At 46.3% G+C, this 20,227-nt stretch overlaps 1 protein-coding gene across 1 annotated transcript in view; it reads right to left on the bottom strand.

Moving 5' to 3' along the window:
* LOC124595599 (esterase E4-like) overlaps nucleotides 1-15,262 on the bottom strand; it is a 73,211-nt gene extending 57,949 nt beyond the window's left edge. Inside the window, exon 1 of the mRNA XM_047134400.1 lies at nucleotides 15,016-15,262. Within this exon, the coding sequence (XP_046990356.1) occupies nucleotides 15,016-15,222 (207 nt within the window). The 5' untranslated portion in view covers nucleotides 15,223-15,262. The remainder of the gene's footprint in view (nucleotides 1-15,015) is intronic.
* Between the last annotated feature and the right edge of the window lie 4,965 nt (nucleotides 15,263-20,227).

The following is a 20,227-nucleotide window of genomic DNA, read 5'->3' as shown; positions in this document are numbered from 1 at the left end:
CAGAAATGATGTTTATGTTGATCTCTATTCCAATTTTCTGTACACGTCCGGAACTCTCGGAACCGGGGTGATGCAAAACTTTTTTTGATGTTTGTAATTTTCCGTCTACACTGGCCGAAGTAGCGAAAGATTAAGTGTGTCCAACCTGTACTTCTTGTTCTATGCGAGTCATCATTAGTTCTTGTTTAATAAACACGTTTTACAAACAACTTAACTTGCAATATACACTCCTGGAAATTGAAATAAGAACACCGTGAATTCATTGTCCCAGGAAGGGGAAACTTTATTGACACATTCCTGGGGTCAGATACATTACATGATCACACTGGCAGAACCAAAGGCACATAGACACAGGCAACAGAGCATGCACAATGTCGGCACTAGTACAGTGTATATCCACCTTTCGCAGCAATGCAGGCTGCTATTCTCCCATGGAGACGATCGTAGAGATGCTGGATGTAGTCCTGTGGAACGGCTTGCCATGCCATTTCCACCTGGCGCCTCAGTTGGACCAGCGTTCGTGCTGGACGTGCAGACCGCGTGAGACGACGCTTCATCCAGTCCCAAACATGCTCAATGGGGGACAGATCCGGAGATCTTGCTGGCCAGGGTAGTTGACTTACACCTTCTAGAGCACGTTGGGTGGCACGGGATACACGCGGACGTGCATTATCCTGTTGGAACAGCAAGTTCCCTTGCCGGTCTAGGAATGGTAGAACGATGGGTTCAATGACGGTTTGGATGTACCGTGCACTATTCAGTGTCCCCTCGACGATCACCAGTGGTGTACGGCCAGTGTAGGAGATCGCTCCCCACACCATGATGCCGGGTGTTGGCCCTGTGTGCCTCGGTCGAATGCAGTCCTGAGCCGACACGTCTCCATTCGTCCCTCCATTCACGCCTGTCGCGACACCACTGGAGGCGGGCTGCACGATGTTGGGGCGTGAGCGGAAGACGGCCTAACGGTGTGCGGGACCGTAGCCCAGCTTCATGGAGACGGTTGCGAATGGTCCTCGCCGATACCCCAGGAGCAACAGTGTCCCTAATTTGCTGGGAAGTGGCGGTGCGGTCCCCTACGGCACTGCGTAGGATCCTACGGTCTTGGCGTGCATCCGTGCGTCGCTGCGGTCCGGTCCCAGGTCGACGGGCACGTGCACCTTCCGCCGACCACTGGCGAGCAATTCGGCGGTACGTCCACCCGGCCTCCCGCATGGCCACTATACGCCCTCGCTCAAAGTCCGTCAACTGCACATACGGTTCACGTCCACGCTGTCGCGGCATGCTACCAGTGTTAAAGACTGCGATGGAGCTCCGTATGCCACGGCAAACTGGCCGACACTGACAGCGGCGGTGCACAAATGCTGGCCATTCGACGGAGAACACCGCGGGTCCAGGTGTGTCCGCTGTGCCGTGCGTGTGATCATTGCTTGTACAGCCCTCTCGCAGTGTCCGGAGCAAGTATGGTGGGTCTGACACACCGGTGTCAATGTGTTCTTTTTCCATTTCCAGGAGTGTATTATGAAGGCATCTCGAACGAGTACTACGAAGATGTGTGCATGATTGTAGGCTTTCCCAGAGTATGACGATTTTGAAATGTTCTCGGGTATTCAACTGGATGGGGTCGTCCATATGGGCAGTAATGATGACTATCTTCCGCTGGTTGCCATCTTTTATGAGGACATACACCTCACTTTTTTGTCCAGTGGAGTGCAATAACGACTTAAGGGCTATGTACCCCAACAGGTGTGCTAGAAAACAGATAATACGGTGAAAGAAGAGCATGTGCTTCGTACGGTAAACTATTATCCGACCACGATAAATTACACTTGGCCTCCCGTGGCTGTTATCATAAACCCGCTGTAACGCTACAGCAAACAGGTACAGTGGTGACTGAGGAAAACGCATCGCACTGTGAATGATTTTAAGACAGTTGTGCATGTACTATCAAGTGGTTCAGTGTGTCTTCGTGAAAACTCACGATAAAAACCGACGATAAGCCGAACGAAACGCCCTCACTCCCAGGTGCAACGATACTGCGGTCGACTAATAAGATCTCCGATAAGCACTGGGAACGTGTCCAACGCGGCGCGGAAGTCGTGTGTTTTTGTTTGGCGTGCTGTGGAGGCAGTGGCCTGCCACTGACCCTACCACTGACGGCTGGCCTTGGCGGCACTGCAGTTCAAGCAACTCTGGTGGGCGTTCTACCTGTCGCAGAAAATTGCAGCTCTAGTCACTTACATACCCGCCGATGGATAGTTACACTGATATCCGACCATGTCTACGGAGTGCTTCACTCTTTTTGTCAGGCAGTGTATTTAGGGTACGAAAATGTGATACAAGGCACACGAAACGTCTGAAGCGGCCAAACATTATATACAGCATTTTACACTATTGGCCATTAAAATTGCTAAACCACGAAGATGACGTGCTACAGACGCGAAATTAAACCGACAGGAAGAAGATGTTGTGATATGCAAATGATTAGCTTTTCAGAGCATTCACACAAGATTGGTGCCGGTGGCGACACCTACAACGTGCTGACATGAGATAAGTTTCCAACCGATTTCTCACACACAAACAGCAGTTGACCGGTGTTGCCTGGTGAAACATTGTTGTGATGCCTCGTATAAGGAGGAGAAATGCGTACCATCACGTTTCCGACTTTGATAAAGGTCGGATTGTAGCCATCGCGATTGCGGTTTATCGTATCTCGACATTGCTACTCGCGTTCGTCGAGATCCAACGACTGTTAGCAGAATATGGAATCGGTGGGTTCAGGATGGTAATGCAGAACGCCGTGCTGGATCCCAACGGCCTCGTATCACTAGCAGTCGAGATGACAGCCATCTTATGCGCATGGCTGTGACGGATCGTGCAGCCACGGTTCGATCCCTGAGTCAACAGATGGGGACGTTTGCAAGATAACAACCATCTGCACGAACAGTTCGACGACGTTTGCAGCAGCATGGACTATCAGCTCGGAGACCATGGCTGCGGTTACCCTTGACGCTGCATCACGGACAGGAGCGCCTGCGATGGTGTACTCAACGACGAACCTGGGTGTACGAATGGCAAAACGTAATTTTTTCGGATGAATCCAGGTTCTGTTTACATCATCATGATGGTCGCATCCGTGTTTGGCGACATCGCGGTGAACGCACATTGGAAGCGTGTATCCGTCATCGCCTTACTGGCGGATCTCCCGGCGTGATGGTGTGGGTGCCACTGGTTACACGTCTCTCTCACCTCTTGTTCGCATTGATGGCACTTTGAACAGTGGACGTTACATTTCAGATGTGTTACGACCCGTAGCTCTACCCTTCATTCGATTCCTGCGAAACCCTACATTTCAGCAGGATAATGCATGATCGCATGTTGCAGCTCCTGTACGGGCCTTTCTGGATACAGAAAATGTTCGACTCCTGCCCTGGCCAGCACATTCTCCAGATCTCTCACCAATTGAAAACGTCTGGTCAATGCTGGCCGAGCAACTGACTCGTCACAATACGCCAATCACTACTCTTGATGAACTGTGGTATCGTGTTGAAGCTGCATGGGCAGCTGTACCTGTACACGCCATCCAAGCTCTGTTTGACTCAATGCCCAGGCGTATCAAGGCCGTTATTCCGGCCAGAGGTGATTGTTCTGGGTACTGATTTCTCAGGATCTATGCACCCAAATTGCGTGAAAATGTAATCACATGTCAGTTCTAGTATAATATATTTGTCCAATGAATACCCATTTATCATCTGCATTTCTTCTTGGTGTAGCAATTTTAATGGCCAGTAGTGGAGATAGAGCAGCTCTGCATTACGTGTGTTATTCCTGTCTATTGCAGCTGGAGCAAGTAAGCTCACTGGACAGAAAAGTATAAGGTCAGTGAAATGAAAAAGAGAGAGGTGGAAAAAAATAAGTAAACTGTTCATTATTTAAAAAGTAATGACCACCTATGTTACTACATTTATCCCACTGAGAAACAAGACGGCCAATGCCTCCACGGAAAAATGTTCCCAGTTGCCTACGTAACCATGATTGTACCCAGAGGTACACCTCTTGGTCCGAAGCAAAATTGGCGAGCCCACATGTTGTTTCAATTACGCTGCAGAAATTTCGCTGGAAATTCCTTACGCAGTCTCCATGCAGTCACGATCTCTCCCCATACGATTTCCATATTTTTGGTGCCCCGAAGAATGATATTTGTGGCTGTCGATTCGCTTCCGACGAAGTTGTGCACGCCTGGCAACCATGAATATTTTTCCATAAGCCATTGAGCGTATTGTCGCACAGTGGGACAAATGTTTTAACAGGTGTGGCCAGTGCTGTTGAAACAATAAACATCTACACCTACGTCTAAATTATTACTCTACAGTTTTCACAGTTAGGTGCCTGGCAGATGTGTCGTCGGACCACCTTTAAGCTAATTCTCTACCGTTCCACACTCAAAAAGTGCGAGGGAAAAACGAACGCTTATATCTTTACGAAGGTGCTCTGATTTCTCTTATTTCATTGTGATGATCGTTTCTACCTATGTAGGTGGGCGCCATCAAAATATTTTCACACTCTGAGGATAAAGTTGGTGATTGAAGTTTCATGATAAGGACCTGCTGCAACGAAAAACGCCTTTGTTTTAATGACTGTAACCCAAATTCTTTAGTGATATCCGTGACACTCTGTCTCTTGTCTCGCGATAATACAAAACGAGCTGCCCTTCTTTGAACTTTTTCGATGTCCTCCGTCAATCCTATCTGATGCGGATCTCACACTACACAGCAATACTCCAGAAGACGGCGAACAAGCGTAGAGTAAGCAATCTCTTTAGTAGATTGCCACATTTTCTAAATGCTGCTGTTGTGGTCTTCAGTACAGAGACTGGTTTGATGCAGCTCTCCATGCTACCCTACCCTGTGCAAGCTTCTTCATTTCGAAATACTTGCTGCGACCTACAACCTTCTGAATCTGCTTAGTGCATTCATCTCTTGGTCGCCCTCTACGATTTTCACCCTCCACGCTGCCTTCCAATTCTAAATTGGTGATCCCTTGATGCCGCAGAATGTGTCCTACCAACCGATCCCTTCTTTTAGTCAAGTCGTGCCACAAATTCCTCTTCTCCCCAATTCTGTTCAGTACCTCCTCATTAGTTACGTGATCTATCCATCTAATCTTCAGCATTCTTATGTAACACGACATTTCGAAAGCCTCTATTCTCTTCTTGTCTAAATGTTCTGTCAAAAAATCGCAGTCCTTGGCTTGATTTCCCCACAACATTATCTATGCGATCGTTGCAACTATCTTATTGGTAATTGTAATCCCTAAGTATTTAGTTGAGTTTAAAGCGTCACCACGCTGTTTCCTTTTTATTTGACTGCCTCTTTTATCAATTACCACTATTGAAGGGCCCAGAGGTCACCTTGGAGCACTGAAGATGCTGCAGAACTAAGTACCAGGCGGTCATGTGACCCTCCACTACTGACGTATGTCATGGCAAGTTGTGCCACATGTGTGCGATGCGACTTGTGTGGAACCAAAGCAGTAAGATGGGTGAACAATATGACGCGACGGATTGCCAGAAATGAACTATCGTTTTTCGACATGCCTATGACCGGACCGTGAATGGAGTTTCCCGATTTGTTGCTGTACCCACGTGCACTGTCCAAACTGTATACAAGGGATCGTGTACTGCCCTCAGTCATGACATGACATTCCAGACCCATCCGCCTTGCAGGATGGATGCTGCCTACTGAAAGCCTCCCTTCAGGCCAGGAGGAAAATTGGTCTACAATTAAGACGTTCGACAGACTGCGCCTTGGAGTGGGAGAACGAAATCCAGCGTCAGAAAACGGGGATTTGACAGTGACTCTGCATTATGCGAATGTGGTGAAAAAGAGACGATGAACCATCTGCTTGTCTGAAGGTAGTAACCAACTACATGCTCTCACCAGGACTTGATTCATACTACCGAGAGGGCATTAGCTGCATAGTGCCCACACCATATTCAGTACGTATTTGTGTAGCATGCTATTAGCCGATTCCATTCTTGTTGTGTTGTGCTCTTCAGTCCGAAGACTGGTTTGATACAGCTCTCCATGATACTCTATTCCGTGCAAGTCTTTCCATCTCCGATAACTCCTGCAACAGACACCTATTCGAATCTACTTACTTTACTCGTCTCTTGATCTCCTCCTGCAATTTTTATCCCCCAGACTTCCCCCCAATACTAAATTGGTGATCCACTAATGTCTCAGAATGTGTCCGATCGACTAATCAATTATTTTAGTCAAGTTGTGCCACAAATTTATTTTCCTCCAGTTGTATTCAGTACCTCCTCATTAATTGAATGGTCCACCCACCTAATATTGATCATTCTGCTGTAGCCCCACATTTCAAAAGTTTCTGTTCTCTTCTTGTCTGGACTATCTATCGTCCATTTTTCGTTTCCATACGAGGTTACAATACAGACAAATACCTTTATAAAAGATCCGTTAACACTTGAATCTGTATTTGATGTTCATAAGTTTCTCCTCTTCAGAGACGCTTTTCTTGAGATTGCCAGTCTACATTTTATGTCCTTCCTACTTCGTTAGAAACTATAGAGCTTATATAGGGCGTGTCAAACCTTTTGTGTCAAATTAAAGAGGTGACAGTAGGTCCGCAGCCGTCTATATTCAGATAAGGAACCAATGGTCGAAAATGCATAGTTAGTGTGTTATGGACATACAGCGTAGACCACGCAACAACAACATAGCTCATAGTCATTGTTCAAAGCGACGACCGGCAGTCTCAATGCCTGTAATGCAACGGCGCATGTATGGGGTGAGGAGAATTCCTAGCCCACCCATATCGTGGCCGCCAGCAACGACTGTGTCAGCATATGGGCGGGCATTGTCCCTACTTCGTTTGACTATTCCTCTTTACCTGATGTTTCTGTGAGATGTGCTGCCACAGTTCTTTCAGACTGCACCCCTTTTTAGTCCGCGAGAGGTTGTCGTTCCACTACGACAGCGCACTAGTCCACTTGGATGTTAATGTCCGTGAGCGCCTGAACAACCCGTACTCTCATCGTTGGATTAGAACAGGAGGTCCTGTCCATGGGCAGCGCGATCGCCGAATCTCATACATCCGGAATTTTTCCTCTAGGATTATGTAGGACGCTGGCGTATGAAATCCCTATAGAAATGGATGAAGAGCTGCTTGTTAGGATCAAAGCTGCCTGTCTCCTGGTACAACAGACGCTATGGTCTTCGAGAGAGTGTGGCAGAACTTCATGCACCATTGCCATGCATGTGTTGAGACTGATGGTCGTCACTTTTAACAAGGACTATGAGGTACTTTGTTGTTATGCGGTGTACGCTGTGTATGTCCACAACACAAAAAAATTTGCATTTCTGAGCATTACTTCCCTATCTCAATATAATCGGTTGTGGACCTACTACAGCACCTGATTCAATTTGACCCAAAAGGTGTGAAGGCTGAAGAATCAATTTGGAGTATTGTTATGTTTTTGATATCTTGTAAGTGACAGTGTGTTTCTGATACGATTAAATAAATAAACGATAATCGGTTTCAATACCAGTAAAAATGGAATCCTGGTTCATCTGAACCGGCTTCCGGCTGAACACAGCGAAGGGAACTGCATGTAATGGGCAGTTGGATACGGACAATTCGCAAAAGGCCACTGCCCATAGTGTTGCATGAAGCTACCTACAGTTGCACAATTTGTAGCGAATTGAGGTTTAAAATATTAGCTGCATAGGTCTAAATTAACAGAAAATGACAGTTGTCTGTAGCTAGATTCGAAGGCTCGTCCTTTACGTTCGTAAACCGTCAGCCTATCCAATCAGCCATCGCAACAGATGTAAAACGCTCTTCGTTGTAGTAATTCTACCGATGTTGAGTTCTTATGTTTCAACCGTGTTTACGGGCTCGAATAATGATTTTCGAAAGAAATGATACTGTGAGTTAAACAGACTATGTGATCAAAAGTACCGAGACATCTGGCTGAAAATGACTTACAAGTTCGGGGCGCCCTCCATCCGTAATGCTGGGATTCAATATGGTGTTGGCCCACCCCTAGGCTTGATGACAGCTTCCACTCTCGCAGGCTTACGTTCAATCAGGTGCTGGAAGGTTTTTTGGGGAACGGCAGCCCATTCTTCACGGAGTGCTGCGCTGAGGAGAGGTATTGATGTCGGTCGGTGAGGCCTGGCACGAATTTGGAGTTCCAAAACATCCCAAAGGTGCTCTATAAGATTCAGGTAAGGACGCTGTGCTGGCCAGTCCATTACAGGGATGTTACTGTCGTGTAACAGCTCTGCCACAGGCCGTGCGTTATGAACAGGTGCTCGATCGTGTTGAAAGATTCAATCACCATCCCCGAATTGCTCTTCAACAGTGGGAAGCAAGAAGGTGGTTAAAACATCAATGTAGGCCTGTGCTGTGACAGTGCCTCGCAAAACAACAAAGGGTGCAAGTCCTCTCCACGAAAAACACGACCACACCATAACACCACCGCCTCCGAATTTTACTGTTGGCATTACACACGCTGGCGGATGACGTTCACCGGGCATTCGGCATACCCACACCCTGCCATCGGATCGCCACATTGTGTATCGTGATTCGTCACTCCACACAACGTTTTTACGCTGTTCAGTCGTCCAATTTTTACGCTCCTTATACTAAGAGAGGCGTCTTTTGGCATTTACCGGCATTATGTCGCTTATGAACAGCCGCTCGACCATGAAAGCCAAGTTTTCTCATCTCCCGCCTAACTGTCATAGTACTTGCAGTGGATCCTGATGCAGTTTGGAATTCCTGCGTGATAGTCTGGGTAGATGTCTGCCAATAATATATTACGACCCTCTTCAACTGTCGGCGGTCTCTGCCAGTCAACAGACGAGGTCGGCCTGTACGCTCTTGTGCTGTACGTGTCCCTTCACGTTTCCATTTCGCTATCGTATCGGAAACAGTGGACGTAGGGATGTTTAGAAGTGTGGAAATCTCGCGTACAGACGTATGACACAAGTGACACCCGATCATCTGCCCACGTTCGAAGTCCGTGACTTCCGCGGAGCGCCCCATTCTGCTCTCTCACGATGTCTAATGATTACAAAGGCCACTGATATGAAGTGCCTGAGAGTAGGTGGCAGCACAATTCACCTAATATGAAAAACTTACGTTATTGGGGGTGTCCGGATACTTTTGATTACATAGGGTATCGATGAAGATCGACAATCGACATATTCTGTATCCTTGCTATGATGTAAGCTCCACAGACTGCTGGAGTTCTGAACACTGGAACTTCTGAACCTGGGCACGCTCAGTGCATTGTTCTTGGACTCCAAATTATTCGGGCCTGGCACTCTTTTTGCCTCTCATTGTGCTTACTTAGAACTGGCGATTAGAGAGCAGGAGCAGTGTAGTTTATTGTGGGTGTGATGGTGATGACGAAAGAGGAGGCTGTAATCCGGTGTTACCACGCTGTCTGCTTTCTACTCGTATCGAGTAGCAGCAAGGAGGCTGACGAGCTCAACGACGACACTGATGGATGGATTCAACACAGCGCACAGAGTTTGTAATTTAACCCAGGACGTTGGTTTACAATTTGATGACGAGGAATAATACGCCACCGCCTTCGCGTCCTCCTCTCTTTTGGTCAAATCCTACTATATAGCTAACAAATTTTTTGTACGATTATGGCACCAACTGGCTATCTCAGGGTCGATCGTCACCCCGTTAGCATGGGTTGTCGACTTTCGATATCAGCCAAGAACTTAAGCAAAACTAGAATCAGCTTTTAAGGTTGAGTATCGGCAACGTGGCTTTTTCTTCAGATGGATACAGTATTTCTTGACTTTTTAAAAACATTCCACTCGGAACCAAATCAATGTACATTAACAGAAGAACGATCGTGTGGGGCATGCATTGAAATTTGTGACTGAATTTGTGTATTTCATGATAGGGAGGATGCAACTTGTTTTTTCTGGATGGAAAGTCATCGATTTCAGGAGTCCCAGAGGGAAAAGTGTAGGGACCTTTGCTGAGAATGTACACTACAGGCCATTAAAATTGCTACACCACGAAGATGACGTGCTACAGACGCGAAATTAAACCGACAGGAAGAAGATGCTGTGATACGCAAATGATTAGCTTTTCAGAGCATTCACACAAGATTGGCGACACCTACAACGTGCTGACATGAGGACAGTTTCCAATCGATTTCTCATAAACACACAGCAGTTGACCGGCGTTGCCTGGTGAAACGTTGTTGTGATGCCTCGTGTAAGGAGGAGAAATGCGTACCATCACCATTCCGACTTTGATTGCGGTTTGTCGTATCGCGACATTGCTGCTCGCGTTGGTCGAGATCCAATGACTGTTGGCAGAATATGGAACCGGTGGGTTCAGGAGGGTAATACGGAAAGCCGTGCTGGATCCCAACGGCCTCGAATCACTAGCAGTCGAGATGACAAGCATCTTATCCGCATGGCTGTAACGGATCGTGCAGCCACTTCTCGATCCCTGAGTCAACAGATGGGGACGTTTGCAAGACAACAATCATCTGCACGAACAGTTCGACGACGTTGCCAGCAGCATGGACTATCCACTCGGAGACCGTGGCTGCGGTTACTCTTGACGCTGCATCACAGACAGGACCGCCTGCGATGGTGTACTCAACGACGAACCTGGGTAGACGAATGGCAAAACGGCATTTTTTGGTGAATCCATGGTCTGTTTACACCATCATGATGGTCGCATCCGTGTTTGGCGACGTCGCGGTGAACGCACATTGGAAGCGTGTATTCGTCATCGCCATACTGGCATATCACCCAGTGTGATGGTATGGGGTACCATTGGTTACACGTCTCGGTCACCTCTCGTTCGCATTGACGGTACTTTGAACAGTGGACGTTACATTTCAGATGTGTTACGACCCGTGGCGCTACCCTTCATTCGATCCCTGCGAAACCCTACATTTCAGCAGGATAATGCACGACCTCATGTCGCAGGTCCTGTACGGGCCTTTCTGGGTACAGAAAATGTGCGACTGCTGCCCCTTACCAGCACACTCTCCAGATCTCTCACCAATTGAAAACGTCTGGTCAAAACGTCTGGTCAATGGTGGCCGAGCAACTGGCTCGTCACAACACGCCAGTCACTACTCTTGATGAACTGTGGTATCGTGTTGAAGCTGCATGGGCAGCTGTATGTGTACACGCCATCCAAGCTCTGTCTCACTCAATGCCCAGGCGTATCAAGGCCGTTACTACAGCCAGTGGTGGTTGTTCTGGGTACCGATTTCTCAGGATCTATGCACCCAAATTGCGTGAAAATGTAATCACATGTCAGTTCTAGTATAATATATTTGTCCCATGAATACCCGTTTATCATCTGCATTTCTTCTTGGTGTAGCAATTTTAATGGCCAGTAGTGTATGTTAGTGATCTAGTAGACAACATTAACAGTAACCCCAGACTGTTGACAGATGGCGCATTTGTTTGTACTGAAGCACTACGTGAAAAAGAAACAGCTCAAATATCTAAATTAAGATTTCAAAACGGTGCACAATAGGCAACTTGCTTTAAGTATAGAGAAATATGAAGCGACTTCGAAAAGTAAGTTACACATTATATGGCAGGCCGAGTGACTTTTATTGAATGCTGCACTGCAGTTGATACTGCCACAGGTACATAAAATTTTTCACCATAGTCACCAAGTCTCTGTAAAAAACACACGGAACGTCTTGCTAAGAATTCAACTCCTCACCGATGGAAATTCGCTCGTTGGTCACGGATCCGTTCGACAAACGCTGTGTGAATATCCTCGTCGTCGGAAAATTCCTTTCCTCCCAGATGTTCTTTCAGCCTGCCGAAAAGACGAAAGTTGTGTGGTTTAAGATGTGGACTTGCCGATCAGCTTCAGCCACGTCTCCGTGGCCTTGGTCAAGTTCTGGCAACATTTCACTACCGCTAGAAGCGACATTGCGTTTGGGGCAAATTCCGCCAGAATTTCAGTGGGAATCTGAGTGCAATTTGGCCGTTTTGGCCTAAAATTTCGTACTGCCCCCCGAAGATCAACGTTGGATTGCGTTTCCAGTTCCCGCGCCATTTGATTCGTAGACCGTGATGTACCTCTTGTCCACACCGCAGCAAAATTTCGTCTGCAGAAAACCCGGGACATTTACTGTCTTCTGACAATGCTCCACTCTTGCTCTGAACTTAGCGTAGGATGATATGTGGAAATTGTAACACCATGCACTTCACAAAATGCAGAAAAGTAGTTGGCCTGTTCACAGTAAGATATTAACGACTCACAGTTAAAATCCGTTCCATGAGATGAGGTTCAACAGTCGTAAAGTGCATCCTCAGGCAATATACGTTATTTATACCATGGTGACGTTGAACATTGCCCTGTAACCACTCCCCACCATTCACGTCCAATATACCATCATCTGGTGAAAGCGGTCGCAGATTTAATAAAAATCATTGATACAGCCAGTGTGGAATTTTCTTTGGAAAAATGTCGAAGTTTGGCTGTAGTTGCCCGCCCTACAAATCATGTTACAGTCGTAAGGTGTATAAAATGCATTTTAACCATTAGCTGTTTATTTTTCCCATTATTCGTCTACCAGTTTTAGATATTAACCATCATCCAGGATGTCTATCAACATTAAAAATTATGAAAGTACAACACATACAAAAATAGCAAAACTCAACAAATATATGAGTGCAAAATTCTATTTGTATACTTACAGGGTACAACAGATTTGTTAAAAGCATCCCATATTCGTTTGAAGCTGAACAATATCGAAAATATCCAATGAAATTGTAAGAACACTTGACAATTCGACTTAGAATACTGACAGTTATATCCCATGTCAAATAGACATCCAGAAAAAACAAGACGAACAATTACTGGAAGAATGCCTCAGCAGTCACGTTCTATCAAAGACAGTAAATTTGTACTGCATAGGTAACATAACAACATACTTTTGCATCAGTGGTAAAGTGCAGGAACAGAACATCTTTACCAACATCACTGGCCGAACGTAAGCAAAAAGAGAGAAACATTAATACTGAAAGTTACAGTAAAGACAGTCACAAGATAAAAGTGGAACCTCATATCGGTGAAACTAGATATGTTTACAACAACAAATGTGGACACCTGATTCAGGGCGCATAACAAGTTACTTAATAAAAGCAATAATGTTACTCTAAAGTTTCACTTTGTCTGTCTGTCTGTCTGTCTGTTTCACGTGAGATGTGATTGTCAGTATTCTTAGACAAATTATGTCAGGTGTTTGTAAATTTCACTGGATATCTTCGGTATTTTTCAGCTTCAAAGGAATAAGGGATGCTTTCAACTAATCTCTTGTACCCTTTAAGTATACAAATGGAATTTTGTACCTGTACATTTGTTGAGTTTTGCAACTTTTGTATACACTGTATTTTCATAATTTTTTTAAAAGTTGATGTTGATAGACATCCTGGATGCTGGTTAATAACCGACACCGGCAGATGACACATGGGACAAATAAATAGCTACTGGTTAAAATGCAATTCATGAAAACAATGAAAATCAGTCACCTCACACATACCTTGGTGCAGTAATTTGTGTGGCTATGAAATGATCACATAGCACAGTTGTGTGTAAAACAGGTAGAAGACAGCGTTCGGTGGCAGGGTGCGGGAGAAACGCATTCAGGTAACAAGTGAGACTGTTCGCAAAACACTTGTCCTACATTACAGTATTGCTCAAGTGTATGGGACCCGAACTAAATGGTACTAACAGTGGATACTGAAGGTATTCAAAGAAGGGCAGCACGAACAGGTGCGTTTGACTTGTGGGGAAAAGCGTACTGAAAAACACTACTGGCGGGTGCTTGTAGATACACGCCAAACTATCTCGCGAAATTGGCCTATTGTTTACAAAGCTTGTAGAATCAGAAAAAAATGGTTCAAATGGCTCTGAGCACTATGGGACTCAACTGCTGTGGTCATAAGTCCCCTAGAACTTAGAACTACTTAAACCTAACTAACCTAAGGACAGCACACAACACCCAGCCATCACGAGGCAGAGAAAATCCCTGACCCCGCCGGGAATCGAACCCGGGAACCCGGGCGTGGGAAGCGAGAACGCTACCGCACGACCACGAGATGCGGGCAGTGTAGAATCAGACTTAAGTGAAGAATCTACAACTATACCTCAGTCCACTGTGCACTTCTTCCGTATGGATAGCGAAGATTCAAATGGCTCTGAGCACTATGGGACTAGAACTTAGAACTACTGAAACCTAACTAACGTAAGGACACCACACACATCCATGCCCGAGGCAGGATTCGAACCTGCGACCGTAGCGGTCGCGCGGCTCAAGACTGAAGCGCCTGGAACCGCTCGGTCACACCGGCCTGCGATAGCGAAGACAAGGTTAGAATAATTACAGCGCTTACAGTCGCTTTAAGTAGTCTTTATTCCGGCGCTTCATACATCATTGAAATAGAAAAACCCATGACATGTACACTGCAAAATACTCTCTGCCACGCACTTCACAGTGGTTTGCAGAATGCTTGCACCTAATATGCAAATTTACAGGAGACTATAGGTGAAAGGTTGGTAGATTTGTTTCATTTTTCTTAATCAGAATTTCTCTGTTGGTATATATTGTTGACTTCACATTGAATAATCTGTTCTCGTTATTCTACGTTTAGAGCATAGCGTTGTAGTGTCTATGGTGGTGGAAGATTCAGCCGTTGAGAGATTGGCCTCAACGTTGTTCATGGTATGTCCGGTTGTTTGTACACTGCAAAATATCTTGTGCCATGCACTTCACGCTGGTTTGCAGACTACGTATGTAGATGACGTATGTGTCGACAAATAGCACTTTCTATATGACGAAAGTCATCTGACCACAGAAAACATTGACACCGTCTAGATTGAGACAGCAGCAAAATTAAAGAGACGAATCCTATGTATAAGAGAGGAACTCTGGAGGAAAAACTATTTCAAAGCCTTATACCTTACCTTGAAACGCAACTCGCCCACGGGAGGCTTGGCGAAACGCACGCCTCTGAAAGAGTAAATGTCCCGGCCGCTGCGCGACTTGATGATGGAGCCACGCAGCCTGCCCAGATCCGTTTCGACCACGAGGTCGTCGCGGTGCGAACCGTTCAGTCGCTCTGGAAGAGTGACGAGCACGCCGAACAGCAAGCACCACAGCTGCACTGCCATCGCGGCTGCGACGCTACTGAAGGCTCGGCGTATGTGCTGTGACCGCCGGCCGCGCCGCCTGGCGCAGCCGCAGCCGAAACGCCGGGATGTCCCGCGCGGCAACGACCGCGTCACTCTGCCGGTGTTGGGCAACCGCGCCGCCTGTTTACACGACAGAGGTGCAGCGACCCAGTAACAGCCGGAAGAGACGTGCAATCTTCTCCTTGTACAGATGACTGAACATCGAACATATTACGTGAGTAAACGTGCCGCAGTTGTTGGAACTGATTTCAAACAACAGAGCTGGAACTAGGGATGGCGGTTATGTTGAAACAACCGGTTTTCCGTTACACCGTTTCTTCTCGCATCTGATTTAACCTGACGGGTAAAACTGCTCAAAATAACGAGTTTGTCAAATAACAGATTTTCGACTATTTCTTGCTACGAGGGTCACTCCAAAAGAAATGCACACTATTTTTGTAAAAATACAGTTTTTATTCTGCATGTGTGAACGGTTTACAGTCTGTAGATACAGCCTTCCCGCTTGTTTTCAAACTTAGTTCAACCTGTTCCCGTGAGTGGCGCCGTCACAGCATGTCTTCAAGATGGTTGCTACACTTGACGTTCGTCAGAAGCAACGTGCTGTCATAAAATTCCTGTGCTGTGAAAACGAGACAGTGGGAAACATCCACAAGAGGTTGAAAAAGGTGTATGGAGATGCTGCTGTCGATCGCAGTGCAGTTAGTCGGTCAGCAAGCAGGTTAAGTGATGAAAGCGGGCACGCAATGTTGAGGATTGTCCTCGCAGCGGCAGGCCTCGTACTGCACACACTCCAGACAATCTGCAGAGAGTTGACGAATTGGTGACTGTTGACAGACGCATCATAGTGAAAGAATTGTCACGCTACGTTGGGATAGGGGAAGGAAGTGTTTGCAGAACACTGAAAGTGAGCCGGCCTCGGTGGCCGAGCGGTTCTAGGAGCTTCAGTCTGGAACCGCGCGACTGCTACGGTTGCAGGTTCGAATCCTGCCTCGGGCATGGATGTGTGTGATGTCCTTAGGTTAGTTAGGTTTAAGTAGTTCTAAGTTCTAGGGTACTGATGACCTCAGATGTTAAGTCCCATAGTGCTCAGAGCCATTTGAACCATTTTGAACTGAAAGTGTTGGCGTTAAGAAAGGTTTGTGCCAGGTGGGTTCTCAGGATGTTAACAGTGGCTCACAAAGAAACAAGAAAAACCGTATGCAGCTAACTTTTGGAGCAGTACGAGAATGGTGGAGGTCAATTTCTTGGAAGAATTGTGACAGGTGATGAAACATGGCTCCATCATTTTTCACCAGAGACGAAGGGGCAATCAATGGAGTGGCACCATGCAAATTCATCCAAGGAAAAAAAAAAATTCAAAACCACATCTTCTGCTGGAAAAGTTATGGCTACGGTGTTTTTCGATTCCGAAGCACTCTAGCTTGCGGACATCATGCCAAGTGGAACCACCATAAATTCTGATGCATATGCGACGACTCTGAAGAAACTTCAAGCTTGACTGAGTCGTGTTCGACCACATCGGCAAAAGCAGGATATTTTTCTGTTGCACAACAATGTACGGCCACATGTCAGTCAAAAAACCATGGAAGCGATCACAAAACTCGGATGGACGAAACTGAAACACCCGCCTTACAGTCCTGACCTGGCTCCATGTGACTATCATCTCTTTGGGAAACTGAAAGACTCTCTTCGTGGAACAAGGTTTGAAGATGATGACTCCATTGTGCCCGCTGCCAAACAGTGGCTCCCACAAGTTGGTCCAGAATTTTACCGTCGGTTATACGGGCACTGGTTCCAAGATGGCGTAAGGCAGTTGAGAGGGATGGAAATTATATGGAGAAATGAAAATATTGTTCCTATAGGATGTATTTACACACTGTAAAACTTTCAAAGATGTAGAATAAAAGGTGGATTAAAAAAAATTGTGTGCATTTCTTTTGGAGTGACACTCGTATTACTTCCAATAATGAATGTAGATTTCGAACAAAGATTGAAAAATTCCGATGAAGGTGAAGCAGGAGGGGAACACGGTCGATATGGGATTGAGGCTGTGGCAGTAATCGGTCTTGTTGTCTCCAGCAGAGATGGCGAAGGAAACCGGAGCGGCAACAGGAGATTGAAAGGTCGCAAGCTGTTCCCTGCGTCGTCACTTTTGGATGGTATCAGTTTTTTCCCCAAAGCAACCACAAAATTGAGGGTTCAATTATAATCCCAAATTTTTAGCACATTAATAAAGTTGTATGTCTATCAATCGAATTTGCCTTCTGCTGTGTCGTCCGAACAAGACACAGCAAGGGCAAAAGCACCAAAGGCGCGAAGATGCGAGCTGGTGCCAGTGCATAGAGACTCGCCACTTGGACGAGTTCCACAAGGCCACGGGCTGCGCTGAAGATGAAGATATTGACATCGCCTCGGGCAATTGCCGGCCGAGTACAATCCGCCAACGACCGGACGACAGTGGACAGAAGCCTACTCGGAAGACAGAAGAGCAGCTCTCACCCACTTGGTTATAGATCCTCGTCCAGGGCTGACTTACACAGGGAACGTCGTTTAGTGAACTCTTGGAAGTGAACAGACAGTTGCTGTAAATTGCATTTGCTATGTACTGTGAAGTTTACCTACGATTGTTTCACTTAACCATTGTGGGTCTTTTTGTGTTATATTACAAGCAGTGGTGCGAATTTCTTATTCGTCCAGACACAAAGATAAATAAACCTTTTAACTCAAATGGCTCTGAGCATTATGGGACTTAACATCTATGGTCATTAGTCCCCTAGAACTTATAACTACTTAAACCTAACTAACCTAAGGACATCACACAACACCCAGTCATCACGAGGCAGAGAAAATCCCTGACCCCGCCTTTTAACTCAGTTGTGTGGCTTTGTTACTAATTGGTTGGAGTGTTGTAGAACCTTCGTTCTCCTATTCTGCTACCTGACCCTCGTCATAGCTGCACGAGAAGCCGTTTCACGAAATCACAAACTCGGCCTACCATAATTACAGTGGCAACTCGGCCACAACAGCAGTAGCGGCGAGTCCTTTACAAAACTGACGACTAGGGTTTACAAAACCTTCTCTTCCAAGGAACATTGTAGATGTTTTCTCCTTTTCTCTGTGTATGGCGTTGCGAGTCTGTTCTGCCTTCTCCCGTTTTTTTTTTAACTTTTAAGCAAATGGAACATTGTACTTCATTGCTACCGTGCTTCGCAAAATACACGCAAACTAGAGATGGCACCACTCTGCCACACGATTCAAGATCGGTGGAAGGGTAGAATCGGTCGTAAATTTTTAATCTCTTTATTGCAAATAGATTTCAGCTGCTGTGGAGCTATCAATCGATGTGCAATAAGTAGATTAAACAAAATTACGACCGACGTTCCTTCGATCTTGGGTTTCATCAGTAGGGTCGTGGAGCACTGCTGATGGAAACAAACCTGAAGATTCTGCAACTGCGAGAAACTACCGTATAGGGCAGGTGGGACCAAGTCTTGCACACTGCACTACACGAATACCATCATCAGGCCATGCCATACACACGGTAACACGACCATTATTCTCTCTGCAATGCTGTCGCGAGTCATATGTCACGTCTTTATTGCCAATCTCTGGCCGCCCCTGTTAGCTGACTGGTCAGTGCAGCGTAATGCCACGTCAAGGGGCCCGGGTTCGATTCCCGGCTGGGACAGGAGACTTTCTCCGCTCAGGGATTGGGTGTTGTGTTATCGTCATCATCATTTCATCACCATCTCCGACGCGGAAGTCGCCCAATGTGGCGTCGAATGCAATAAGTACTTGCCCTCGGCTGCCGAACTTCCCCGAATGGGGGACTCCCGGTCCAAAGTGCCCTACGTCTAACTGTAAGAGTTGTTATTGAAATAGTTCTGACCACTTGTATGTGTTGTATTGTATTGTATGTTAACCGGGGACCTAGAAACGACGGAAAGGCTCTGTCCCCACTGCAGCCGCAGTGGTCCACAACCCCACGACGACTACCGCAGTCCACTTCATCCCTCCGCCGCCCCACACCGAACCCAGGGTTATTGTGCGGTTCGGCCCCCGGTGGACCCCCCCCAGGGAACGTCTCACATCAGACGAGTGTAACCCCTATGTTTGCGTGGTAGAGTAATGGTGGTGTACGCGTACGTGTAGAACTTGTTTGCGCAGCAATCGCCGACATAGTGTAACTAAGGTGGAATAAGGGGAACCATCCAGCATTCGCCGGGGCAGATGGAAAACCGCCTAAAAACCATCCACAGACTGGCCGGTTCACCAGACCTCGACGCAAATCCGCCGGGCGGATTCGTGCCGAGGACCAGGCGCTCCTTCCTGCTCGGAATTCTGACCACTTTCTATAATAACACGATAATTCGAAACAATGGTAATTTTACGAATAAACTTTACTCGTTTTCAAAACTGTTTTATTTAAAAACCGAAAATATTAGCACTCCTGCTATGGCGAATTGATATGCAGGTTTTTTTATCCCGGTTATCAGTAACAAAATTAAAGAGCCTGCTATAACCGAGATCAAGCAAATACCGGAAAATATCGCTTATTCAGGACAGAAATACTGGTACCGGTTTTAACCGGTAGGTGTTTTCCATCCCTAGTTGGAATACCGTGGATACTGATTATGCTGTGCTTCCATCTCCCAGAGAAATCCTAAACATTGTTACGATTTGTGGTTTGGCCACAGCCCTCCAATGGCGTCATTGTCTGCTTGTCTTCTGCTTTCCAGACGAGTTCTAGCAGTGCACACAACGATTTCAAATAGTTACACTACTGGCCATTAAAATTTCTACACCGAGAAGAAATGCAGATGATAAACGGGTATTCATTGGACGAATATATTATACTAGAACTGACATGTGATTACATTTTCACGCAATTTGGGTGCATAGATCCTGAGAAATCAGTACCCAGAACAACCATCTCTGGCCGTCATAACGGCCTTGATACGCTTGGGCATTGAGTCAAACAGAG

This window comes from Schistocerca americana, chromosome 2 (assembly GCF_021461395.2).
Source record: "Schistocerca americana isolate TAMUIC-IGC-003095 chromosome 2, iqSchAmer2.1, whole genome shotgun sequence".
Lineage (NCBI taxonomy): Eukaryota > Metazoa > Arthropoda > Insecta > Orthoptera > Acrididae > Schistocerca > Schistocerca americana.
The sequence above is the reverse complement of the archived record's forward strand: the minus strand, read 5'-3'. Positions and strand labels throughout refer to the sequence as shown.